General features: G+C 42.3%; 1 protein-coding gene and 1 pseudogene across 1 annotated transcript; one reads left to right on the top strand and one right to left on the bottom strand.

The window, feature by feature from the left end:
- Positions 1-374: 374 nt before the first annotated feature.
- LOC127754331 (uncharacterized) lies at positions 375-12000 on the bottom strand (annotated as a pseudogene).
- A 3952-nt stretch (positions 12001-15952) lies between these two features.
- LOC127754330 (uncharacterized) lies at positions 15953-21780 on the top strand. Its single transcript, XM_052279817.1, has 6 exons — positions 15953-16069; positions 16164-16360; positions 18079-18189; positions 18268-20501; positions 21190-21262; positions 21391-21780. Exons 1-6 carry the CDS (start codon positions 15979-15981, stop codon positions 21538-21540), a joined length of 2856 nt encoding a protein of 951 aa, XP_052135777.1. The 5' UTR covers positions 15953-15978; the 3' UTR covers positions 21541-21780.

Raw genomic sequence — 21780 nt, 5'->3', positions numbered from 1 at the left:
AAACTAATTCAGCAGTAACAGACATTGTTGTACAATAAATTGGTTGTACACAGGACATCATACTCTCAAAGTAGTTTCTTTTGAAAATGTTTCCGTCACACACATAATAGTTAGGGTGGCAATAATAATTAACTGTATTTTACATATCCAAACTAATAAGAGCAGATACAACAGCACTTTCTTTTAAAAAAGGAAACATCTATGAACACACAGTAGCGGCACATGCTACTTCGACCTGAACTGTTGGAATAATTTCAGTTGTAGTTAGAATCTGTCAATGCATACCCAGCCTTTTAAACAGTACTGTCCACATCTTAATTCCTTGGCGGATTTTTTCCTGTTAAATTAAGATTTCTGCTTATATTTTCTCAATGTTAGATGGTATTCCTCTTGCCAATCGTGTGTTGTGGTTTCCTTTTCTCAAACGTAACTATGTAATTACAATAGGGTGAAATGTTAGATCTCCATACCAGCGCATAAAACTTATCTTCAACAGGAATATCACCACCCAGTAGCATGTCTCATGACGTCAGCTTTGGTAGCTGACCTTCTGCAGGGGAAGCCACCCTAACATCATAAACTAGGAAACCTTGAACTTGACCATCCACAAAGGCTATCCTGCTGAAATCAACTGGGGTATTTCTTTCGAAAAGATAGTCAGGGTGTACACCAGAGGAAGACAAGTGCTTCTGTGCCATCTGCCCACCTCTCTTACAAATAATAAGATTCTCTGCCAGAATTGAGTGTTAGGATTAGTTCTTAATAGTTCGCCATATAAAGTTGCACCAAGAAATGATACATTCATCTCAGTAGCTAGCTTGTTACGAACCCTCGACATTCTACTCAATCAACAACCAGCACAAGGGGAAAACCAACAACTCCAGCTCAATTTCTCCAATACTTGGGGTCACAAGTAGCAGAATGGGAACAGGGATTGAGGATGAGAATTCTAGGCAAGGAATTAGAGAAAGTAGACTGGGAATTTAGAGAATAAAGAGTTGGAGAATCAGGAAGAGCATGAGGAGGAAGGAGGCTGCAGCCATCAGATTTTCTGTAAATTCATCGACGCTCCTGCTGTGACGATTGGTCCTTTTTGTAGTGGCAAGCTTGACAATAGATTGGGCCTAATAGGCCTTCGCTTTACCTGCATTCCAACCTGGCCCACGTGCGTGACATAGCTGCATGGCCAGAGATGCTAGTTTTGGATGCTCATCAGGATCCATAATTCCAAAGGCAAGCGCCTTGAAGTAGTACCGGTCGTCTTCCTCAGACAGCCTCTTCACCCTAATGGGTTGGGTTGTCCCAAACTTAGGAACATCCTCTGTTCTACCAATGACTACAACCTTAATTCCAGTACTGGCCATATTCTGCAAATATGATTGGAATTTTGTCCAAGCTGCCTCATCCACATCCCAACTTAATAACAAATAAATACTTCCCTTGAGAAGCCTTGGAGTTAAGCAAGAGCTCTCCAATCTTTAGATCATCTTCTTTGATGAAAAATATATGGGAGAAGCAGTTGCGCACCCTCTCATTCTGGCAAGCATGTTGCACAAGAGTTTTCTTTCCCATCCTCTGTGGGCCGATAATCTTTGCAAAGCAAGAAGTTGATGACTTCTCTTTGTCAATACTGTGACCAAACATACATTTATCCGTAAATAGATACTACCTCCATCCCAAAATATTTGACGCCGTTGACTTTTTTAAAAATATTTGACCGTTCGTCTTATTCAAAAAATTTAAGTAATTGTTAATTCTTTTTCTATCATTTGATTTATTGTTAAATATACTTTTATGTATACATATAGTTTTACACATATCACAAAAGTTTTTAATAAAACGAACGGTCAAACATGTTTAAAAAAGTCAACGGTGTCAAACATTTAGGGAAGGAGGGAGTATGTGCTATAAGGCTGACGAGGTAAACGAGGGTAGCTGCCAAGGAGCATGACAAATTCTCTCATATCTGTGATCTTAGTTTCTAAACTATCAACCATCTTTCAGGTTTGTTGTGCTCCTGCTACCAAAGGCTACTGGTGTGTGTTTTCTTATGGCATCTGCAAAACGAAAGCGCTTGGCAGAATACAGGTAGACAAGGGAAATGACTGAATATCATGACTCACCTCATCTTTGATGCTCTCTTCTTCATGGGGTTGGAACTTGATATTGTCAAGCATGTAGTATCCGAGGTAGAATCCCTCAGTAAGTCCCTTTAGCTGTAGGAGCATTCCTTGATTTGTGATGTGGCATCCATCTGCTTCCTCGACAACAGAGTACATTCTTAGCAAGACGCGTTCCAGCCGTTTATGATCATCCTCCTTACATGGTTGCTGTAATTTTGTGCTACCGAAGAGATGAACCAGCTGATAAGATCACCTGCCACAGCTGAAATCATAATCTCCATACTAAACCGAGCTCTGCTTGGGAACAAGTGGTCAAAATGGGAGCTTGCAAAGTGAGCCAGGCTTCTAGAGGTTACAAGGAAGTAGGCAAAGAGACCAAGACAAGTATACAAGAAATTAGTAACAAGTCCAAGTCCAGGAAGCAGTTCACACGAGATGGTTCATCTTGAACCAGACCTTTTCTCTTCAAAATGTAACACAAAACATTTCCACATACTTTCCTATGTAGTAGTAGACATGAATTTACATGCATTTAAATAAAATAGTTTGTGCTCTTCCAAGAGGAAGATATTTTCAATGTGCTTACAAACAGTAAACATTTGTAGTAAGGTTGTTCTAGCCGCCTTACCAAGAACGAAGGAATAACATAATGATGGAATCTTAATCGAATTCGATTACACAAAAGTGCTACTATACCAATACTACAATCCAGCCAAGAAAGATGAACATTGCCATTAGCCATGATCTTAATCCAGTGTTTGCGCGTAAAGGCATTTTCCTAGCACGGCATTGCACACAAGAGCGAGATATAGAGCTCTAAGGCATCAACTCACCGGGTGGCGCGGCGGCGAGTGACCGGAGCGAACCTTGAATCCGGCGGCCTCCGACGGGAATCCCAGGGAACTGTTTACACCCAAATTTGGCACCTAGGATTAAAATAGGAAAGATTGCCAAAATTTGAAAGTTTACTGGTTTCCTCCGAGTGGGCCGGTCTGACCGCCGTGTGTTGGGCGGTCAGACCGCCGGTTGAGGGCCGGTCAGATCGGCGGTGTGTGGCCGGTCTGACCGGCAGGACCGAGTCCGATTGTGTTTCGTCGGGTCTCGAGGTTTCCTTGCTCGGGAAGGCATGTTTCGGGTTTCTTTTGGTTTCTACCCCGAGTTGGACGTGGAGGAGGGCCTGTAGAGGGCAAGACCAACCCCTATATAAGGGACATGGCCGGTTCATTGTAAAAAACCAATCTACAATCAATCAATCGAATCGTTTTTCATATTGCTTTTAGTTTTCTCTTAGTTTGTCCATCTTTGTCGGTTTGCGCTGTAAACCGTCCGCCGCCGCTGCGAGAGTGCGACATCTTTTTGTAGGTTTGTCTTGAAAACCTTCCGTTTTGACCACGAGACGGGTAGTTATCTAGAAATCGGCTCCGCTAGCCGGTTTAGTTATCAAAACCCATCTAGGTCTAGCTCTTCGCTAGATCGAGGTGGTTGGCGACTCTAGGATCACCGCAAGGCTTAAGGTGCTGCGATCATGCTTGTCAACTTGTCAAAAAAGTTAACAACACGATTTTTGGCGACTCCGCTGGGGAAGAGGTCCGTTCATCGTCAACTTGACTTCGACTTCACCATGACGAAGCCGCCATCCAAGACGGAGGTGGAGCCATCCAATGTGATACCGGTCACATTGGATGACTTCGAAGGAGAAGATCGTAAAGCTATGGAGGAGTACATCAACGAGCTCACACGGGAGGCGTTGATGAGAGCAAGTACTAGGACTCGTCAAGGCGTAATTATCAAGCCCGGGCCACGTCCCAAGCTCGCTCCCGATGTGGTAAGCAATGATGAGGTATCACAATCTATCCAACAACAAATTGCATCTACAATAGATTCATCTATGGTTGCTTTTAAAGATCAGTTAGATGCAATTTTTAAGGGTAAATTTGATGAGTTTTTAAGGATTAAATTCGGCTCTCTTATGGACGATTACACATTAAAGGATAAAGCCTCTACCACTACTAACCAACCTCCTATAGATCAAACGGGTAGTAAAACCGATGGAGCGGCGCACACGGCCAGTCTGACTGGGCCTGACGGCCGGTCAGACCGCGATACAGTCGTCGGTCAGACCGGCCAGACGGCCGGTCAGACCGGATATCACCCCGGCGGTCGGACCGGGTCTCAGGCCGGTCCGACCGCACATCTGGATGCCGGTCAAACCGGGCCCTGGGCCGGTCAGACCGGCGCAATTGTTCCGATACAGGGAATAGATCAGATGACTAATGCTAGTTATTTGTATCACTTTAGAACATTTGATCTTCCTATATCTACTGCTACAAGTAATCCCCAAGTTCCCCCACATGTTCCTAATGCTTATAATGATGTTTCTAAGGGGTATCCTCCCGATACTAGACAAGGCCAATATAATCATATTGCGCCACAAACACAACCTATTAGGCCACCAAACCCACCACCACATCAACATGGGCCTAATAATATGGAGGATATAATTAGTGATATTATTAAGAATAGATTCGGGATTGAAACTAGGAATCGTGCTATAACTTACAAAAAGCCATATCCTAATTATTATGATAATGTGCCGTTTCCTCGCAATTATAGAGTTCCCGAATTTGCCAAGTTTAGTGGTGAGGATGGTAAGACCACATGGGAGCATGTAGGTCAATTTTTGGTGCAATGCGGTGAGGCTAATAGTGATACTTTTAAATTGCGCTTGTTTTCTTTATCTTTATCCGGTATTGCTTTCACATGGTTTACTTCTTTACCGGCAAATTCTATTCATACTTGGGCTCAATTAGAAGAAAAATTTCATGATTATTTCTATACTGGAGAAACTAAGCTTAGGTTATGTGATTTGACATCGGTTAAGCAAAAGTATAATGAATCTGTCATTGATTATATTAAGAGATTTAGAGATGTTAGAAACCGATGTTATACTTTGAATATAACTTATAGAGATTTGGCTGGTCTTGCTTTTAATGGTTTAGTTTCTCCTCTTAGAGAAAGACTAGATGGCCAACAATTTCTTGATGTTAGTCAACTCATGCAAAGGGCTCTGGCTCAAGAAAGCCGGGTTAAGGATAATAGAAAACTTGCTAGACCATTTGACAAAAAGTCTAATGTTAATGTGGTTGATTACCCTGAGGCTAGTGATAGTGAGGAAGAGAGTGATCATGATATTTATGTTGCCGAATGGTCATGGACTAATAAAAATAAGCCTTTTGTTTACTCTAACCTAATGCCGACTCCTCGCAAAGATCGGCAAAGTAAGGTTAAATATAGTTTTGATGTGGCCAAGTGTGATAAAATTTTTTATTATCTTTTGCAAGAGAAACAAATTAGATTACCTAAAGGCCATGTCATACCTTCTCAAGAAGAGTTGAAACGTCAAGCATATTGTAAGTGGCATGATTCTCATTCTCACTCTACTAATGATTGCAATGTGTTTCGACGACAGGTTCAATCGGCCATAGATGAAGGATGATTGAAGTTCACCGATGGCTCCAAGATGAAGCTTGATCATGATCCTTTTCCGGTGAATACAATTAATTTCAATGATAAGAAGGTGTTGATTCGGCCGGAGCAAGCCGAATCTACTAAGGAAAAGGAAGTGGTCATTGGTGAACCAAGGTCCAAGATGATAGTGCCAAAGAAGCCGGAGGTTGGTGTTTGGAAGGAGAATAGGAGTGGAGCTTCCACTTCTAAAGCCCCTAGGAAGATCAAGGTGACTTTTGATATGCTTTTGGAGAAATATGAGAAGCAAGGTGGTGAGAAAATTCGCACCAAAGGGAAGAGACCAAGATCACCTCCTAGGGAGCGATTTGGTCATTCACCAAGATGGTTGCATTCACCTTCATATCATTATCCACAAGACATGTCATGGGGTTCCTATCCAATGCCGCCGCCGGGTTATCCTTATCCTTACTTCATGCCATGGGGGGCAACACCGCCAATGTTCAATCATATGCCTCCAATGCAATTCAACCAAGGGTGGGGAGGACCATGGAAGCCAATTCATGAGCGTTTGTCTTCACCAAACAATAGCCGATTTTATGGTAAGAATCGGGCTAATGAAGAAAAGAGGGAAGGAAAGCGCGTCAAGGTGGAGGAGAGGACTTCGGAAGTGATTACTATCAAAGTGGGGTCTCATGATGTGCCAATACCTACTGGAGATGGAGTTAGAGTGTCCCCGAACAAAAAATCCGAAGCCGGTACCAGTTCCTCACAGTTGGCCGGTCTGACCAGGCCTTCTGGCCGGTCTGACCGCAGCCATACGGCCGGTCTGATCGGGCCATCAGGCCGGTCTGACCGCCAACCCGATAGCGGTCCGACCGACGCCTCAGGCCGGTCTGACCGTGCGTCAAGTGTCAGTCTGACCGGCGCGTTTGACCGGTCTGAACGGTGGTCTACGTCCGGTCTGACCGGGCTCCAACGCCGGTTTGACAGGGAAATTGCAAAGGGCGATGTGAAGGCTTCATCGTCTTCAAACAAGATTAATAGGGGACATTATTTACCTCCTGGAACAGAGCCGAACCCTAGGTGGATGCCTAAAGATTTGACGGCTACTTAAAAGAGAAGGTTTCAACGTCTTCGGGCTCAAGAGATAAGAGAGAAAAAGGCCGAAGAACAAAGAGATAAAAGGTTTAAAGAGTTGCGACCGCCACCGGTATGGAGGCCTAAATCCATAGAGAAGGTAAAATCGATTGATGTAGAGGAGAAGGAAGAACAATCGGTTGATAAAGGTGAATCATCTCCAAAAGAAGACATGGATATCAATATGGTATGTATGTTGCCTATGGAGTTTTGTGCTATGGATAAAGCCGAGGTTGCTCAATTCTCATTAGGTCCTAAAGACGCGGTTTTTGAGAAGCCTGATGAGTCAAACCGTCACATGAAGCCTCTCTATCTCAAAGGCCATGTTGATGGGAAGCCGGTCTCTACGATGCTAGTGGATGGAGGTGCCACTGTGAACTTGATGCTGTACTCATTATTCAAGAAGTTGGGGCGTGAGGATGATGAGTTGAAGAAGACCAACATGATTCTCAATGGCTTCAATGGTGAACCAACAGAGGCTAAGGGTATCTTTTCGGCAGAGCTCACCATAGGAAACAAGACGCTACCAACCGCTTTCTTCATCGTCGATGTGCAAGGTAATTACAATGTTATTTTGGGTCGTTGTTGGATCCATGCCAATTGTTGTGTGCCTTCTACCTTGCATCAATGTTTAATTCAATGGGACGGTGATGATGTTGAAATTGTTCAAGCGGACACGTCGGCCGAGGTTGCAATGGCCGATGCTACTTTTGAGTGGCGTCATGGGGCTATCCAATGCTTATCGGGGAGGGATCTCTTCTCGCTATGATTTTATTAGTATCTCCGATGGCAAATTTATACCTATCTCTGTAAAGCCGGCTAGTGTAGCACAGCTAAGCCATATAAATTTGTATAATGAGTAAAGAGGCTAATTTAGAGTGGTTACAAAAAAGGGTGCAAGAATATCGGTCTACAAAGAACAATATTGGTGAAACCGTTGAAGATTTTGATGAAGTGGAGAAGCTTGGACAAGGTTTTACATCGGCCGATCCATTGGAGGAAGTGGACATAGGTGATGGAACTAAACCAAGGCCGACTTTTGTAAACAAAAATATGAGAGCCGATTATAAGGTTAAGATAATCAAGCTACTTAAAGAGTATGTTGATTGCTTTGCATGGGAGTACCATGAGATGCCGGGTCTTAGCCGTGAGCTCGTTGAGCATCGGCTTCCAATTAAACCGGGTTTTAGGCCTTATAAGCAACCACCTCGTCGTTTTAATCCTTTGCTATATGACCGACTCAAAGAGGAGATTGATCGGTTGTTAAAGGCGGGGTTTATTAGGCCATGTCGTTATGCGGAGTGGGTCTCTAGCATAGTCCCGGTGGAGAAGAAGGGGAGTGGTAAGATTAGAGTTTGCATAGATTTTAGAGATTTAAATAAAGCTACTCCCAAAGATGAGTATCCTATGCCTATAACTGACATGATGATTAATGATGCCTCGGGTCATAAGGTGATTAGCTTTCTAGATGGTAATGCCGGCTACAATCAGATCTTTATGGCGGAAGAGGATATGTACAAGACGGCTTTTAGGTGCCCGGGATTTGTTGGTTTGTTTGAGTGGGTTTTCATGACTTTTGGGTTGAAGAACGCCGGTGCAACGTATCAAAGGGCAATGAGTTTGATCTTCCATGATTTGCTAGGTATTATCTTAGAGATCTACATTGATGATATTGTTGTCAAATCGGATGGTATGGAGGGACACATAGCCGATTTGAGGTTAGCTTTTGAGAGGATGAGCCGGTATGGTTTGAAGATGAACCCACTTAAACGTGCTTTTGGTGTGTCGGCGGGAAAGTTCTTAGGATTCATGGTGCATGAGAGAGGAGTTGAGATTGATCCTAAGAAGATAGAAAAAATTCGTGATTTCAAAGCGCCGATATACAAGAAGGAGGTTCAAAAGTTGCTAGGTAAGGTGAATTATTTGAGGAGGTTTATTTCTAACCTAGCGGGTAAAATCGATGCTTTTGTTCCTATACTTCGCTTGAAAAAAGAAGCCGATTTTACTTGGGGGGTAAAACAACAAGAGGCGTTTGAAGGGTTGAAGAGATATTTGTCTACTCCACCCGTTGTGCGAGCGCCTAAAGCCGGAAAGCCTTTTCGGTTATATATTGCCTCCGAAGACAAAGTCATTGGTGCCGTTTTGACGAAAGAAGAAGATGGCAAGGAGTATATCATTACATATTTGAGCCGCCGTCTTTTGGATGCCGAAACGAGGTATGTTTTTATAGAGAGACTTTGTCTATGCTTATACTATGCTTGTACCAAATTGAGGCATTATTTGTTATCTAGTACATGCATAGTTACTTGTCAAACCGATGTTATTAAACACATGTTGCAAAGGCCAATTCTAAGTGGGAGAATTGGCAAGTGGGCATATGCTTTGATAGAATATGATTTGGCTTATGAACCATTGAAATCTATGAAAGGCCAAATTGTATGTGATTTTATAGTAGACCATCATATAGATATTGCTTATGAGGGAGAGGTTTGCTTAGTTGAAGTTATACCTTGGAAGATTTATTTTGATGGTTCTTCTTGCAAAGAAGGTCAAGGCATAGGGGTAGTTTTGTTTTCACCTAATGGCATGTGTTATGAAGCATCGATTCGTTTGGAGTATTATTGTACAAATAATCAAGCCGAATACAATGCTTTATTATTCGGCTTACAAGTTATGGAGATGGTTGGAGCTAAATACGTGGAGGCTTTTGGTGATCCGGAATTGGTGGTGCAACAAGTCGCCGGAGTCTACAAATGCTTGGACGGATCACTAAATAGGTACCTCGATTCATGTTTAGATATTATTGCCAATTTTGATAATTTTGCTATTAGACATATTGCTAGGCATGATAATTCTAGAGCAAATGACTTGGCACAACAGACATCTAGCTATAATGTGAAGAAGGGATTATTTCTGATATTAGAAGAGCCAGTGCTTGATTTTAAATCTTTGTGCGAAATTGGCAAAACTGGAGACCAGGGGCGGTCTGACCGGCATTGCACGGCCGGTCTGACCGGTGACCAGGGGCAGTCTGACCGGCCGCATGCCGCCGGTCTGACCGGCGACCCCGAGCGGTCTGACCGGCCCTGCGTGGCCGGTCTGATCGGTGCTAGGCAGAGTGCTGGGGGGCACGCTTCAATCAATTTAGAGGCCGAATTAAGTGTGAATTCGGACATTTGTGCCCAGGGAACATAAGAGGATTGGAGAATTCCTTTGATTCGATATTTGAAAGATCCTACACTTAAGGTTGATCGGAAAATTCGGCGGCAAGCATTCAAATATACATTGCTTGTTGGAGATTTATATTGCCGAAATATAGATGGTGTCTTGTTGAAGTGCTTAGATGAAGATCAATCTAAAGTAGCTATGGGAGAGGTACATGAAGGAATTTGTGGAACTCATCAATCGACCCACAAGATGAATTGGTTGCTTAGGAGAGCGGGGTTCTATTGGCCGAAGATGATTGATGATTGCTTCAAATATTATAGAGGATGCGAGGCTTGTCAACAGTTCGGCAATGTTCAATTGGCGCCCGCCGCCGTGTTGAACCCTATAATCAAACCATGGCCGTTCCGAGGATGGGCTTTGGATTTCATTGGTCAGATTTATCCTTCATCATCAAAGGGGCATAGGTTCGTGCTAGTTGCTACGGATTACTTCACCAAGTGGGCCGAAGCCGTGCCTTTGAAGAATATGACTCATACGGAGGTAATTGACTTTATTTTGAAGCATATTATTCATAGATTCGGTATTCCGCAAACATTAACTACGGACCAAGGTGCTTCTTTTATGTCTAAGGAAGTGAAGAGTTTTACCTAATCTTATGGTATTAAATTGTTGAGTTCTTCTCCTTACTACGCTTAGGCTAATGGACAAGCCGAGTCGAGTAATAAGACATTGTTGAAGTTAGTGAAAAAGAAGATTGAGGAACACCCAAAGAGGTGGCATGAGGTGCTTTCCGAAGCATTATGGGTGCATAGGATATCTAAACATGGTGCCACTAAAGTCACTCCTTTTGAGTTGGTTTATGGTCAAGAAGCCGTTTTACCGGTGGAGGTAAATCTTGGTTCTCTTCGTTATATCAAGCAAGATGATTTGTCAAGTGAAGATTACAAGACGTTGATGGGAGATAATCTTGATGAAGTCATCGACAAGCGCTTGAAGGCATTGGAAGAGATAGAGAAAGAGAAGAAGAGGGTGGCCAAGGCGTACAACAAGAGGGTGAAAGCAAAACTATTTCAAGTTGGGGACTTGGTTTGGAAGACAATTTTGCCTTTGGGTGCTCAATCCAAAGAGTTCGGTAAGTGGTCTCCTAGTTGGGAAGGTCCTTATCGAGTATGTGGCATTGTTCGAGGGAACGCATACTTTTTGGAGACACTTCAAGGAGAGCGTTTTCAGCGAGCAATCAACGGGAAATACTTGAAGAAATACTTCCCAAGCGTTTGGCAAGACGCTTAGGAGGTACTATGGCCGGTAATTGGATTATCGTCCTAAGACCAAAACATGCGCTATGCTTTTAGATTCACGTTGTTCATCAAAAAGGCAGGGGGGCATGTGTTTACACCCAAATTTGGCACCTAGGATTAAAATAGGAAAGATTGCTAAAAATTTGGAAGTTTACTAGTTTCCTCTGAGTGGGCCGGTCTGACCGCCGTGTGTTGGGCGGTCAGACCGCCGGTTGAGGGCCGGTCAGACCGGCGGTGTGTGGCCGGTCTGACCGGCAGGACCGAGTCCGATTGTGTTTCGTCGGGTCTCGAGGTTTCCTTACTCGGGAAGGCATGTTTCGGGTTTTCTTTGGTTTCTACCCTGAGTTGGACGTGGAGGAGAGCCTGTAGAGGGCAAGACCAACCCCTATATAAGGGACATGGCCGGTTCATTGTAAAAAACCAATCTACAATCAATCAATCGAATCGTTTTTCATATTGCTTTTAGTTTTCTCTTAGTTTGTCCATCTTTGTCGGTTTGCGCTGTAAACCGTCCGCCGCCGCTGCGAGAGTGCGACATCTCTTTGTAGGTTTGTCCTGAAATCCTTCCGTTTTGCTCACGAGACGGGTAGTTATCTAGAAATCGGCTCCGCTAGCCGGTTTAGTTATCAAAACCCATCTAGGTCTAGCTCTTCGCTAGATCGAGGTGGTTGGCGACTCTAGGATCACCGCAAGGCTTAAGGTGCTGCGATCGTGCTTGTCAACTTGTCAAAAAAGTTACCAACAGGAACACCGAGAAATCCAACCACCGCGCACACCTCCGTCAAACCACCTTTCTCTCCGGCCATCCATCTCCTCCTCCTCCTCCTCCTCCTCCGCCTGCGCCGCCACCACCCACCAGCTGCCTGCAACCTCACTGCTCGATCTCTCTCTCTACGTTTTTCTCTGATTTTTTACGACGATTTCCTCTTGATATAGCATTCTATTGAAATTCTCCGGTGGCCATTGGATGAAACTTCGCCCCCAGCGCCGCCGCCTGTGCTACATCCCGGCGACCGGCGGCGGCGGGATGACGGTTGACGGGGGAGCGGAGCGGGGCGGGGCCAAATGCAGCTTCGGAAATTTGTACAAAGTGTAGGGGCCTTTTCCGCAAAGCTCTGATAGGGGTCATTTTGTAAAATTCCATCAGCACGGAGCGGTATGTGTGTAAATTATCATTTGTAAATTGTAAAGAAATCCATTTTACAAAAATCACATGGTAACAAGGGTAACTTTATACAGTAGGTTGTCTAGTGTCTACAGCTGGGGTTTTGGACAATCCACGCCACTCTGCCAGACCGATAATATTTTATCAAATACAAACTTCCTAAAAACCTTTGATTATTTACCGTCTGAGTCCACTAAATTATTTCTATTGTGCCATTGTTGTGAACTAACTCAACAAACCAAAAGACAAATGACCATTGTCCTTATCTTCCGTGAAAAAGGATTGAGGACGAGGAGCTTAGCCTCTGGGTGGAAATGGTTGCCCTCGTAACCGCTTCGAACGAGTCAAAGCCACGCTGGCAACCACCCCTCCGAACGAGCCAGAGATGGTGTATCCTCTGTCGTCCTTGCCGCACCAGAGGTAATAGTGGACGAGCCACGCCGTAGCTCAAGACGTCGATCTGGAGGCACTAGAGCTTAGGAGCTCAGGACGTTGACCGCCACGCTGCCAACTGATATGCTTTGGTTGCGACACTGTGCCACTTTGAAGGCGCCAAGCCCGTTGGTGACACCGCGTTGCCACCCCAATCTAGAGTCATCTGAGCTCAGTTCATAACCATCGGCCAACATGTGACGACGTTGTTCCTTCATGGCTTCTCCTCCATGAATTGGAAAGAGAAAGAAGATATGCAAGAGGAAGAAGATTTTTATCCGTATTGCTTAGTTTGCTTGCTGAAATGGCAAATTTGAAAACAGTTTAGTCATCTTGGGTGGCAAAAAATCAAAGTCTTCTGGAGGAGTGACATTTGAGAATATGCCATCTGGGAGAGTGGCATAAATACTAAAAACCCGTATGTGTATAACACTAGTACTGGATCAACTAGTATTCACTTAGATGTGATACCTGACCTTATGTTTCATGTTGACGTTAACATTATGTCACTGGCATTGTTCGATTCGAGCTTCGTATATCGACAAAACCTAATGGATATAACGCGTTGTACCCCTCACATTTAAGGAGTGGGCAATGAAGTCACCAAAGCTCCTTGTCATTAGACTCGTCACACACTCATGACTCCTCGTCGGTATGAGCATTGGCTCTCTTCTCTAATTGAGCCCCATCTCTCTTACAATTGTTATTGCCTATATCAAAAGTACGATGTCACTAGATTCGACTACCATTTCTTTTCTTCTTGTCGTTACCAACTGATCCTGCATCACATTGTTGCGCCCCTTCTTATCCTCTTCTTGATGCTGCTTTACCGTCTACCTTGCAATTTTTTCCATCACTGTCCCAACTCAATATCGAGTTCCCAACCAGATACAATGCCTAGCCAACATACATGGGGGATACAATGACAGACAGCGAGCTAACTACTAACAAATACTACTTTTTTTCTCTTTCTTTTTTCTTTTCTTTGTCTTAATATATCAAGGTATATCAAATATTGTACACAAAGAAAATTAGACGGAATTTTAGTTCTTCTCTTATTAACTTAAAGTTTTTTTTTGACAATACAGCTCAAAGTTGGTTTATCTAATGACATTCATAAATATACTCCAATAAATCGTGTCCATGTCGTCAACGCGGCACCTCTATCCGGATTGAGATACCCTGACTTTAGGGGTTAAAGTCAGAGGTGAACATTATCGTGACTTTGAGGTGTTTTCAACCGTCCGATCCACAGCGAACGGCCGAGATCGATCGCTACAGTGATTTGTGAATTGTAACTATGCACAGTATATTTGTTTTGCACTGTTGCTACAATGGAAAATTGCAAATCACCGTTTTCTATTGTTTCTATTGTAGCAACAGTCTCATTTTACTGTGCGCATCTACCTTTTTCCTCTACCCCACCCTCTATGACGACACGTCCCATCTAACTCGTCGACATCTTGCTGCTTTAGGTTGTGATCTTTTGGAGGGGTTGAAAACCCTCCCCTCTATATGGAAAACGGAGATATATATCAACACGTGATTAATTAAGTATTGGCTATGAAAAACTTAAAAAATGGATTGATATGATTTTTTTAAAGTAACTTTCCTATATAATCTTTTTGTAAAACGTGTACTGTTTTGTAAAACGTGTACCATTTAGCAGTTTAAAAAATTGTACACGTGGAAACCCATGAGAAAGAACACAACACCTATCCAATACTTGTCGCCTTCCGCCTAGCTCCAACATACTCCCTTCGGGTTGATAGTATTTGTTGTTTTGGATAAGACACGGTCTCCAAAAACAATTTGACCATTTTTTTTCATTATAATATGTATAAAAGTGTTAACAAATATATGATTTTGTTAAAGTACTTTTTAAGACTAATCTATACATGTAGTCACCATATTTGAAAGACAAATATTTTAAAAATGATTTACAATCAAATATTCTAAAGTTTGACCTCACCCTTGTCTAAAACGATAAGTATTATCAACCTAGAGAGAGTATATTCATATGCTCTTTAACTTATTAATAATAACTCATTTCCAAAAATTAAAGAGAGAATCCATTATATACCACTGACTTTGTCACACGTCTATGATTTGCCACTGACTTTATCGTGTTCTACAATATGCCATCAACTTTTACTTAACTTCTACGATTTACCACCGTCGTCCGGTTAGTCTCCGTTATTACTGTACAAATTTGTCGAAATGACCAAAATACTCCTAAGACAAAAACTTTCAAAATTTGGATAAAAGTTCTAAAATATCATATTTTATGTTTTTTGGCCAAATTTTAGATGCTTACATCTTATGTTTATAATATGATATTTTGAAATTTTTATCCAAATTTTAGAAGTTTTTGTCCTAGGGGTATTTTGGTCATTTGAATAAAATTGTGCAGTCAGTGGCGCAGTTAGGGGGTGCTAGAGGGTGCCAACACCCCCCTATCCAAACACCACCACCACTATACCCCCCCTATTTTTACTCTACATTAAGGTTAACTAAGATAAGTATTTAACTATTTAGCTAGTTTATTTGTGTAGCTTAAAAGTATTATTAGTTTAGTTAGTTAGCAAGTCTAAAAATATTAGCAAGAAACATGATCTACAAAATTAGTTTGTGATTTTTCATCTTTTTTCAAAGTAAAATAGATGACACTTATTTGTGAGATTATTCAATAGTTTACATTGAAAGAATTTAGTAATAAAGACTAGTTTCAAACTTTCAATGATATTATTAAAGAGCTAAAATTTAAATTTATTTAAAAGGACTAGTTTACGCATTGATTGTTATTGACGGTGACTATTTAACCTCCTTTGCTATCAGTATAAGTTATTCGGTCTCATGACTTATCCTCACCCCACACCCCCACTAATCTCAAATCCTACCTTCGCCCCTGTGTACTGTGTACAGTGCTAACAGAGACTAACCGACGGCGATGGTAAATTGTAGAAGTTAAGCAAAAGTTGATGGTATATTATAGAACGTGATAAAGTCAGTGGTAAATCGTATACGTGTGATAAAGTCAATAGCGTATAATGGATTCTCTCAAAATTAAATTTAAAAATTCTATTTTGAGCGTTGATTTTAAATTCGAATTTGATTTTAATTCTAGGGGTGGTATATTTTCCGGCTTTGAATTCCCAAATCCCGGCCGGACTCCGCCACCACCGCAATGCCGCGCCGCTCCGCCTCCCGGTACGCCGCCTACTGGGCCGCCGACGCGCTCGCCGGCGACGACGCCCTCGACTTCTCCCTCACCAAGGGTAGGGTTCATCACGCCGGGATCCTCCTCCTCCGCGCTCGCCTCCTCGATTTCTTCCTCCCTTCCTCCTCTCACCACCTAGGGTTGTTGCGCAGCGCTGGTGGGGGTCTCGCCGGATTCCCTCACGGGCGCCCCCGAGGCCGTGCGGGAGCGCGTCGCGCTGCGGTGCCTCCAGGAGGTCGTCTCCCTCGCCTCCGATGGCGACTGCGAGGCCACGCCCACGGCCGGAGGGGTGCTTAGTGTGGACGCCTCCCGCTCCTGCGAGGATTCGCTGCTTCAACTCATCCGAGAGGTATTCAGCGCGCACGATACGCGACCATGCGCACTCTTGTGGCTCTGATTTCTGACCTTCCTTGTTTCATCAAGTATTGGTTGATTTGATTACTGGAGGTTGGTTGCGATTTGTTCATCGGTTCATGTAGTAGACAAGCGATCCCCATTCCCTGTTGGTCGGTACATTGCTGGAGATAGTTATTGGTAGCTTGTTTATGGTGTCGGATGCGATTGTGCTGGTGTGGGGTTAGTCATTTCCAGCTTTGGTTATGTCTTTTTTTTTTTCAGATAAACAAGGTTGACATTAATAAATACCTGGGATTTTGTGTTAATTTCCTTCTTGATTCAAGAATCAAGAGATATACTACAATCCGAGCTTGAATAAGTCATACAAACACATGCATCATGATTGGGTTTGTAGATTGTCTTGCTTCAATTTCGTAATGGCAAGAGTACAAGATCCTTTCTGATTACACCTAAATGCCTATACAATGCTTCTTGTTGTGTAAGCAGTAAATATCAATGGACATAGTCGGAATTATGGAAAAGATAATTTCTGAATTTACTTCTCAACATTGCATCGATGATTTATATCAGTCACATTTTCTAGCAAGTACAGTTTATAATGGGATTTTGTAAAGTTTGATAACAAAAATATGTGACCCTTCAAATTGATGTGTTCCACTTCAATATTTGTCGGGTCCTCTAACCAATCACTTAATTCCCGATCCAATGTTTCAGACCAATATTCTAGACTAGATCCTGTTATATTAATGTTTTTGTTTGCGTGTTCTGTTGATATGAAACATGATGTTTTTCTTGTAACATTTCCATCTGTTGTGTTCCCTGTGGATAAATTCTGCTTAAAAGGCACCTTTTGCCCTCTACCCATTGTGTTGATTACTGCTCCAGTGTTCTAATTGTACAATATTGCTAGCCTAGACCCTTCTATACGATGAGCTCATGCATTCCAGTGATATGAAACATTGACATTCCTCTTTTAATTTATAATCTTCTGTGTTCCCACCTATATTTGCCTATATCTAGAGTCTAATAAAATACCTCTAGGCCCTAGGTTAATTCCCATCAGACTGTAAGGCTTTAAGGGTTGAGATACTATAAGGCTATATCCCTGTGAAGTTATGCTTGATCTCCAGGCTGTAACCAATGAGTTGTTTCATTGCTACATGTTCTATTTGCGCAACGTTGCTAGGCAAGATCAGTTATTTTCTGAGCTCATGCGTTCTGGTGATATGAACATGATATTTCCTCTACCTTCACTCTAGTTATTATAGAAAGTTATATATGCTTATTATGTCTCAAAAGATAATTGTTGCATCACCTTGCATATGGTCTCCATAGATGTTAATATTTGTACAGGGACAGGGGAATGCCATTGTGCCATGTTAAATGTTATTTCTCACATGATTATGTGTGGCACTGTGGTGCATCACCTTTTGAGATGATCTCCATGAATGCGTTAATTTGTGTAGGGAAGAGGCGATGTTGTGTTAAATATTGTTTCTCACATGATTACGACGGCACTGTGGCTCTTACACTTTTTAGTGTTTCATTGTGATTAAACCTGGCTTACCTCTTTGTGAAACAATATTATGCTTGTAGTTTATTCATTCAGTTTTGAAGCTAGTGTGCTGCTCCTGCAATGTGCATATTATAAAGCCCTTCCTGATGTCCAGATAATTTTAATGTTTACTTTACATAATGTAAAATTTTCAGGTTGGTAGCTCAGGAAGCTTGGAGAAGGTTATGCTTCTGCCCTTTAGTCAAGATGTCCAGAAGCTTATATCTATAAAGAGACCTACATTGCCTGAAACTTCTTTTGAGCTGGTATGTTAAAATGCAACATTTCAGAACTGAAAAAAGGACTTCTTTTGACTTGTTGGTGTGCTGCTTGTTTGTGTTCAGCTCAGAGAAGTTTACCCAGAGATCACACCTGTGGTCCTACCATCACCAGTTGAGCAGAATGGCAATGATCAACATGACAATGTCAGCCACGATCTTGAAAATACAGAGAAGACTGGGTTCAATACAGATGGCGCTCAGCTTCAGCAAGATGATCTAGCAAATTTAGTCAACGAAAGTAACACAGGAAATCTTCAGAAGGATGCAATGGCAACTCCTGATTTTCACCAACCATGTACATCAGAAAATAGATGTTTTGATCAGCCACAAGAAGATTCAATTAATGCTGTTGGTGTCAACATCAGGTCTCCAAAAGACAGTCCAACTAATGTAGATAGACACATACAAGTTGCAGCTGAGCCTTCTTTAGCTACTTCTGCAGATTTGCTGGGAAGTAATACAGGAACAATTTCTGAGCGGGACATGATAGATGATACAACCATGGTTCAATCACAATCTCGGGGGGTCAAAAATCCTAATACACTTAATTATAATAATGGAGATGAACCACTTGTTGCCAGCATTCAGTCACCAAAGGATTCCATCCATGAAGGACCGACCATGCAGGCAACTGTTTCTCCAGCTCTTGACAGAAGCAATGATGCTTTACCAGCAAGTACATCTGAAATAAGCCAGTTGCCTGAGTTTATTACTGTAGACGATACAGTAATGAATTCAGAGCCACGTATCAACAAGTCTCATCCAAATTCACCGAAACATGACACTGGTGATAAAGCAAATCAAGATGTGGATTACGGCAGTGTTGGTATTCAGAAAGTTGCTGCTTTCCTATCTGAAGGTTGCAATGGGGCTATTCAAGGAGAGAAATCTGAAACTAAAGATCCACCAGAGAATACGGTGGAGCATACACAAATGTTTGAACAAGAAAATAGTGACAAGGCTCAGTTGGAAGTCAGTTGTTCCGACAGAGTTAATCAAGATCTACAGGATGATGGCAACATCATGGAAAATAATATGGTCTGTGGTGGGCTGAATGTGCAGACTGCTCCAGAATCTCATACCTGCAGCATGGTCTTGCATAACAAAAATTTGGAGGCCAACCATTTGTCCAAGCAGAGTATTGGAAGGAACACAACTGCTGTTCAGAAAGATTGCTGCAGTGTTCCAATCTCTCCTCAGGATGTTAATGACACAAGAGTGAAGCAAGCTTCAAACAAGAGAACCATGGGAAATACTGTGGTAGAAACATCGCATGTGCATTCTTCAGATGATAGTCTCAGTGGCTTCGCAGCCACCGGTCTTCTGTCAATGGCTGACAAAATACCATTCTGTACTCAGGATCAAGATGCCAACGGTCCTGTTGAGGGCTTGTCAGAACAAGATTTGTGCATAAAGTGTGGTAAAGATGGCCAGTTGTTGAAATGCAGCAGCTGCTTGTTAGCGGCTCATGATACATGTTTTGGTTCATTAGCGACATTGGATGATTCTGGCCAGTTGTATTGTCCTGTATGCTTCTATACTAAAGCAACTGAAGCATATCAAAAGGCAAAGAAAACATATTCTGAAGCAAGGAAAAACTTATCAGCTTTCCTTGGTAGAAAGCAATTAGCTGAGCAACATCAGCAAGCTGCAGTGGGGCAAAGAGCTGCCAACAGTGAGGATCATTTGAATGGGTGTAACAATGCATCTAAAAGGAAAGATAATCATCAATCTGAAGGAAATAACCTTTCTCATAGGGATGAAGACCCTATCCGGCAGAGGAAGAAGCAGAAGACAAATGCTACTAGTGATGCTTGCGCTCAGGAAGTAGTCACTGAAAAGGTACCAGTTGTTCAGAATTCTGATGTTGCACCCATGAATAAGCAATCTGTACTCCAGAATAACAGAAAACAAGCTCAGGTTGCAGAGCACGAGCAGCCAGAGGAAAATGCAGAAGCTAGTGGAGAATCTGGTAATGACAATTCATTGCACAAAACAACACATTCATCTCAGAACAAGTGCAGTCCTGCTGTAAATCAGAATGTTGACGCTGACAAAGAAAATGGCCTTGCAAGTTCTCAACAGTCAGAAGATTCTGATGAAATCGAAGCTACATCTTCTAATGACTCTACCAAGAAATCACCGCCTCCTTGGCGCAAATTGAGACACCGCAAAGCAATATATCAGGATAAGGATACAGCAATGCCAAGTAATTCTAAGAAAGTACTTGGGAACCATGATCAACATATGGCTTCACCATCAAGGAAAAGGAACTATGCATATCCACCCAAGCGTTAGTAAGTGTTATTAATAACTATAATAAGCTTCATAAGCACTTCTTTCCCCTGCTGTACTCCCATTTACTGTAGTCTGCACATAGCCAAAAGCATAGTAAACATAATTTATATGGGCACTAAAATGTCTCTGAGTTGTGGTTAATTTTGAACCAAATGACATTGAACACTCTGATGTAGACATGTGACAAATAAAACTGCACTATGAGAGTTGGGGGGATAGAATTTTAAGTTTTAGCGCTCTCGCAAGTTGCAACACAGTTTCCATGAATATTTATAGTTCAATGTCTTAGACTGATAGACGGCATCATGCATTAGCCCATCTGGTTTACAAGGCCATAGCTTTATCATGTAATAATACTGTATGATGGAAAGCAAATTCATAGGAATCATTAATACCTAGAATTCATAGGAGTGTGAACTCATGAAATTATAGTTAGGATAGTAAAATTAGGCTGCACTTACTACATATGGTCCTGACATAGGTAATGGACAGTATTCTCTGTTGCGTGAAAATGCAAGTATTTACAACAAAAATGGAATCATCAACGGAAATTTTGACTATTTTCCTTAGGACTTCAGTGTTTGCTAGAACGGATACCTATTCAAATGCTTCATTTGTTGTGAATTTTTTTCACTGGAGGTGTTGTACACGGTTGTACCAAGAAATTAAGCATGCCTTTTCTTGCAGCTCTAACCCTATTGCACCGGCTGGAAGGCGCACAAAGCTCTGTTGGACAGAAAAGGAGGAGATAACGTTGAGGGTTAGTGCACCTGATCTGAAAAAGTTGTTACCGGCACTGATGAATATTGCACCATCTTCTGTTGCCTAGCTAGTAATGTGCATGGATGCACCTCTTGTATACTTACACTTTTCTCGTGTTCTATTCAGGAAGCAATGGCAAAATTTACCCCAAGGGACAACGGCCCAATTCCATGGGTCCAGATACTGGAGCACGGTAGGGATGTGTTCCACAGGACACGCCTCCCATCCGACCTGAGGGTCAAATGGAGGAACATGAAGAAGAAATCAGGCTCATGACAGTCTTAACAACCTACTAGTGCAGGCTGTGCAGCTTTTGTTCTGTGCATTCTAACCACTTACTCCTAGAGCCCATTGTGTGTGTCATCACCATCTTGTAAGGTTGTAAATTCTCGTTTTCGAGAAAAAAAAAAGTAAGGTTGTAAATTCTCCTTGATGTGTAGAACACTTCAATTTTATCGTTCTTTCTTGGTATGTAGAACAGTTCAGTGAACTTGGTTTGATGTCCCGAGTTCAACA

Source organism: Oryza glaberrima, chromosome 11, assembly GCF_000147395.1.
Source record: "Oryza glaberrima chromosome 11, OglaRS2, whole genome shotgun sequence".
Classification (NCBI taxonomy): Eukaryota; Viridiplantae; Streptophyta; class Magnoliopsida; order Poales; family Poaceae; genus Oryza; species Oryza glaberrima.
This window is presented reverse-complemented; position numbering and strand designations above follow the sequence as displayed.

Coding starts and splice junctions, on each gene's coding strand:
- LOC127754330 (XM_052279817.1), top strand. CDS start 15,979: ATGCCGCGCCGCTCCGCCTCCCGGTACGCCGCCTACTGGGCCGCCGAC. Junction 16,361..18,078: donor TGCTTCAACTCATCCGAGAG/GTATTCAGCGCG, acceptor TAAAATTTTCAG/GTTGGTAGCTCAGGAAGCTT. Junction 20,502..21,189: donor GCATATCCACCCAAGCGTTA/GTAAGTGTTATT, acceptor CTTTTCTTGCAG/CTCTAACCCTATTGCACCGG.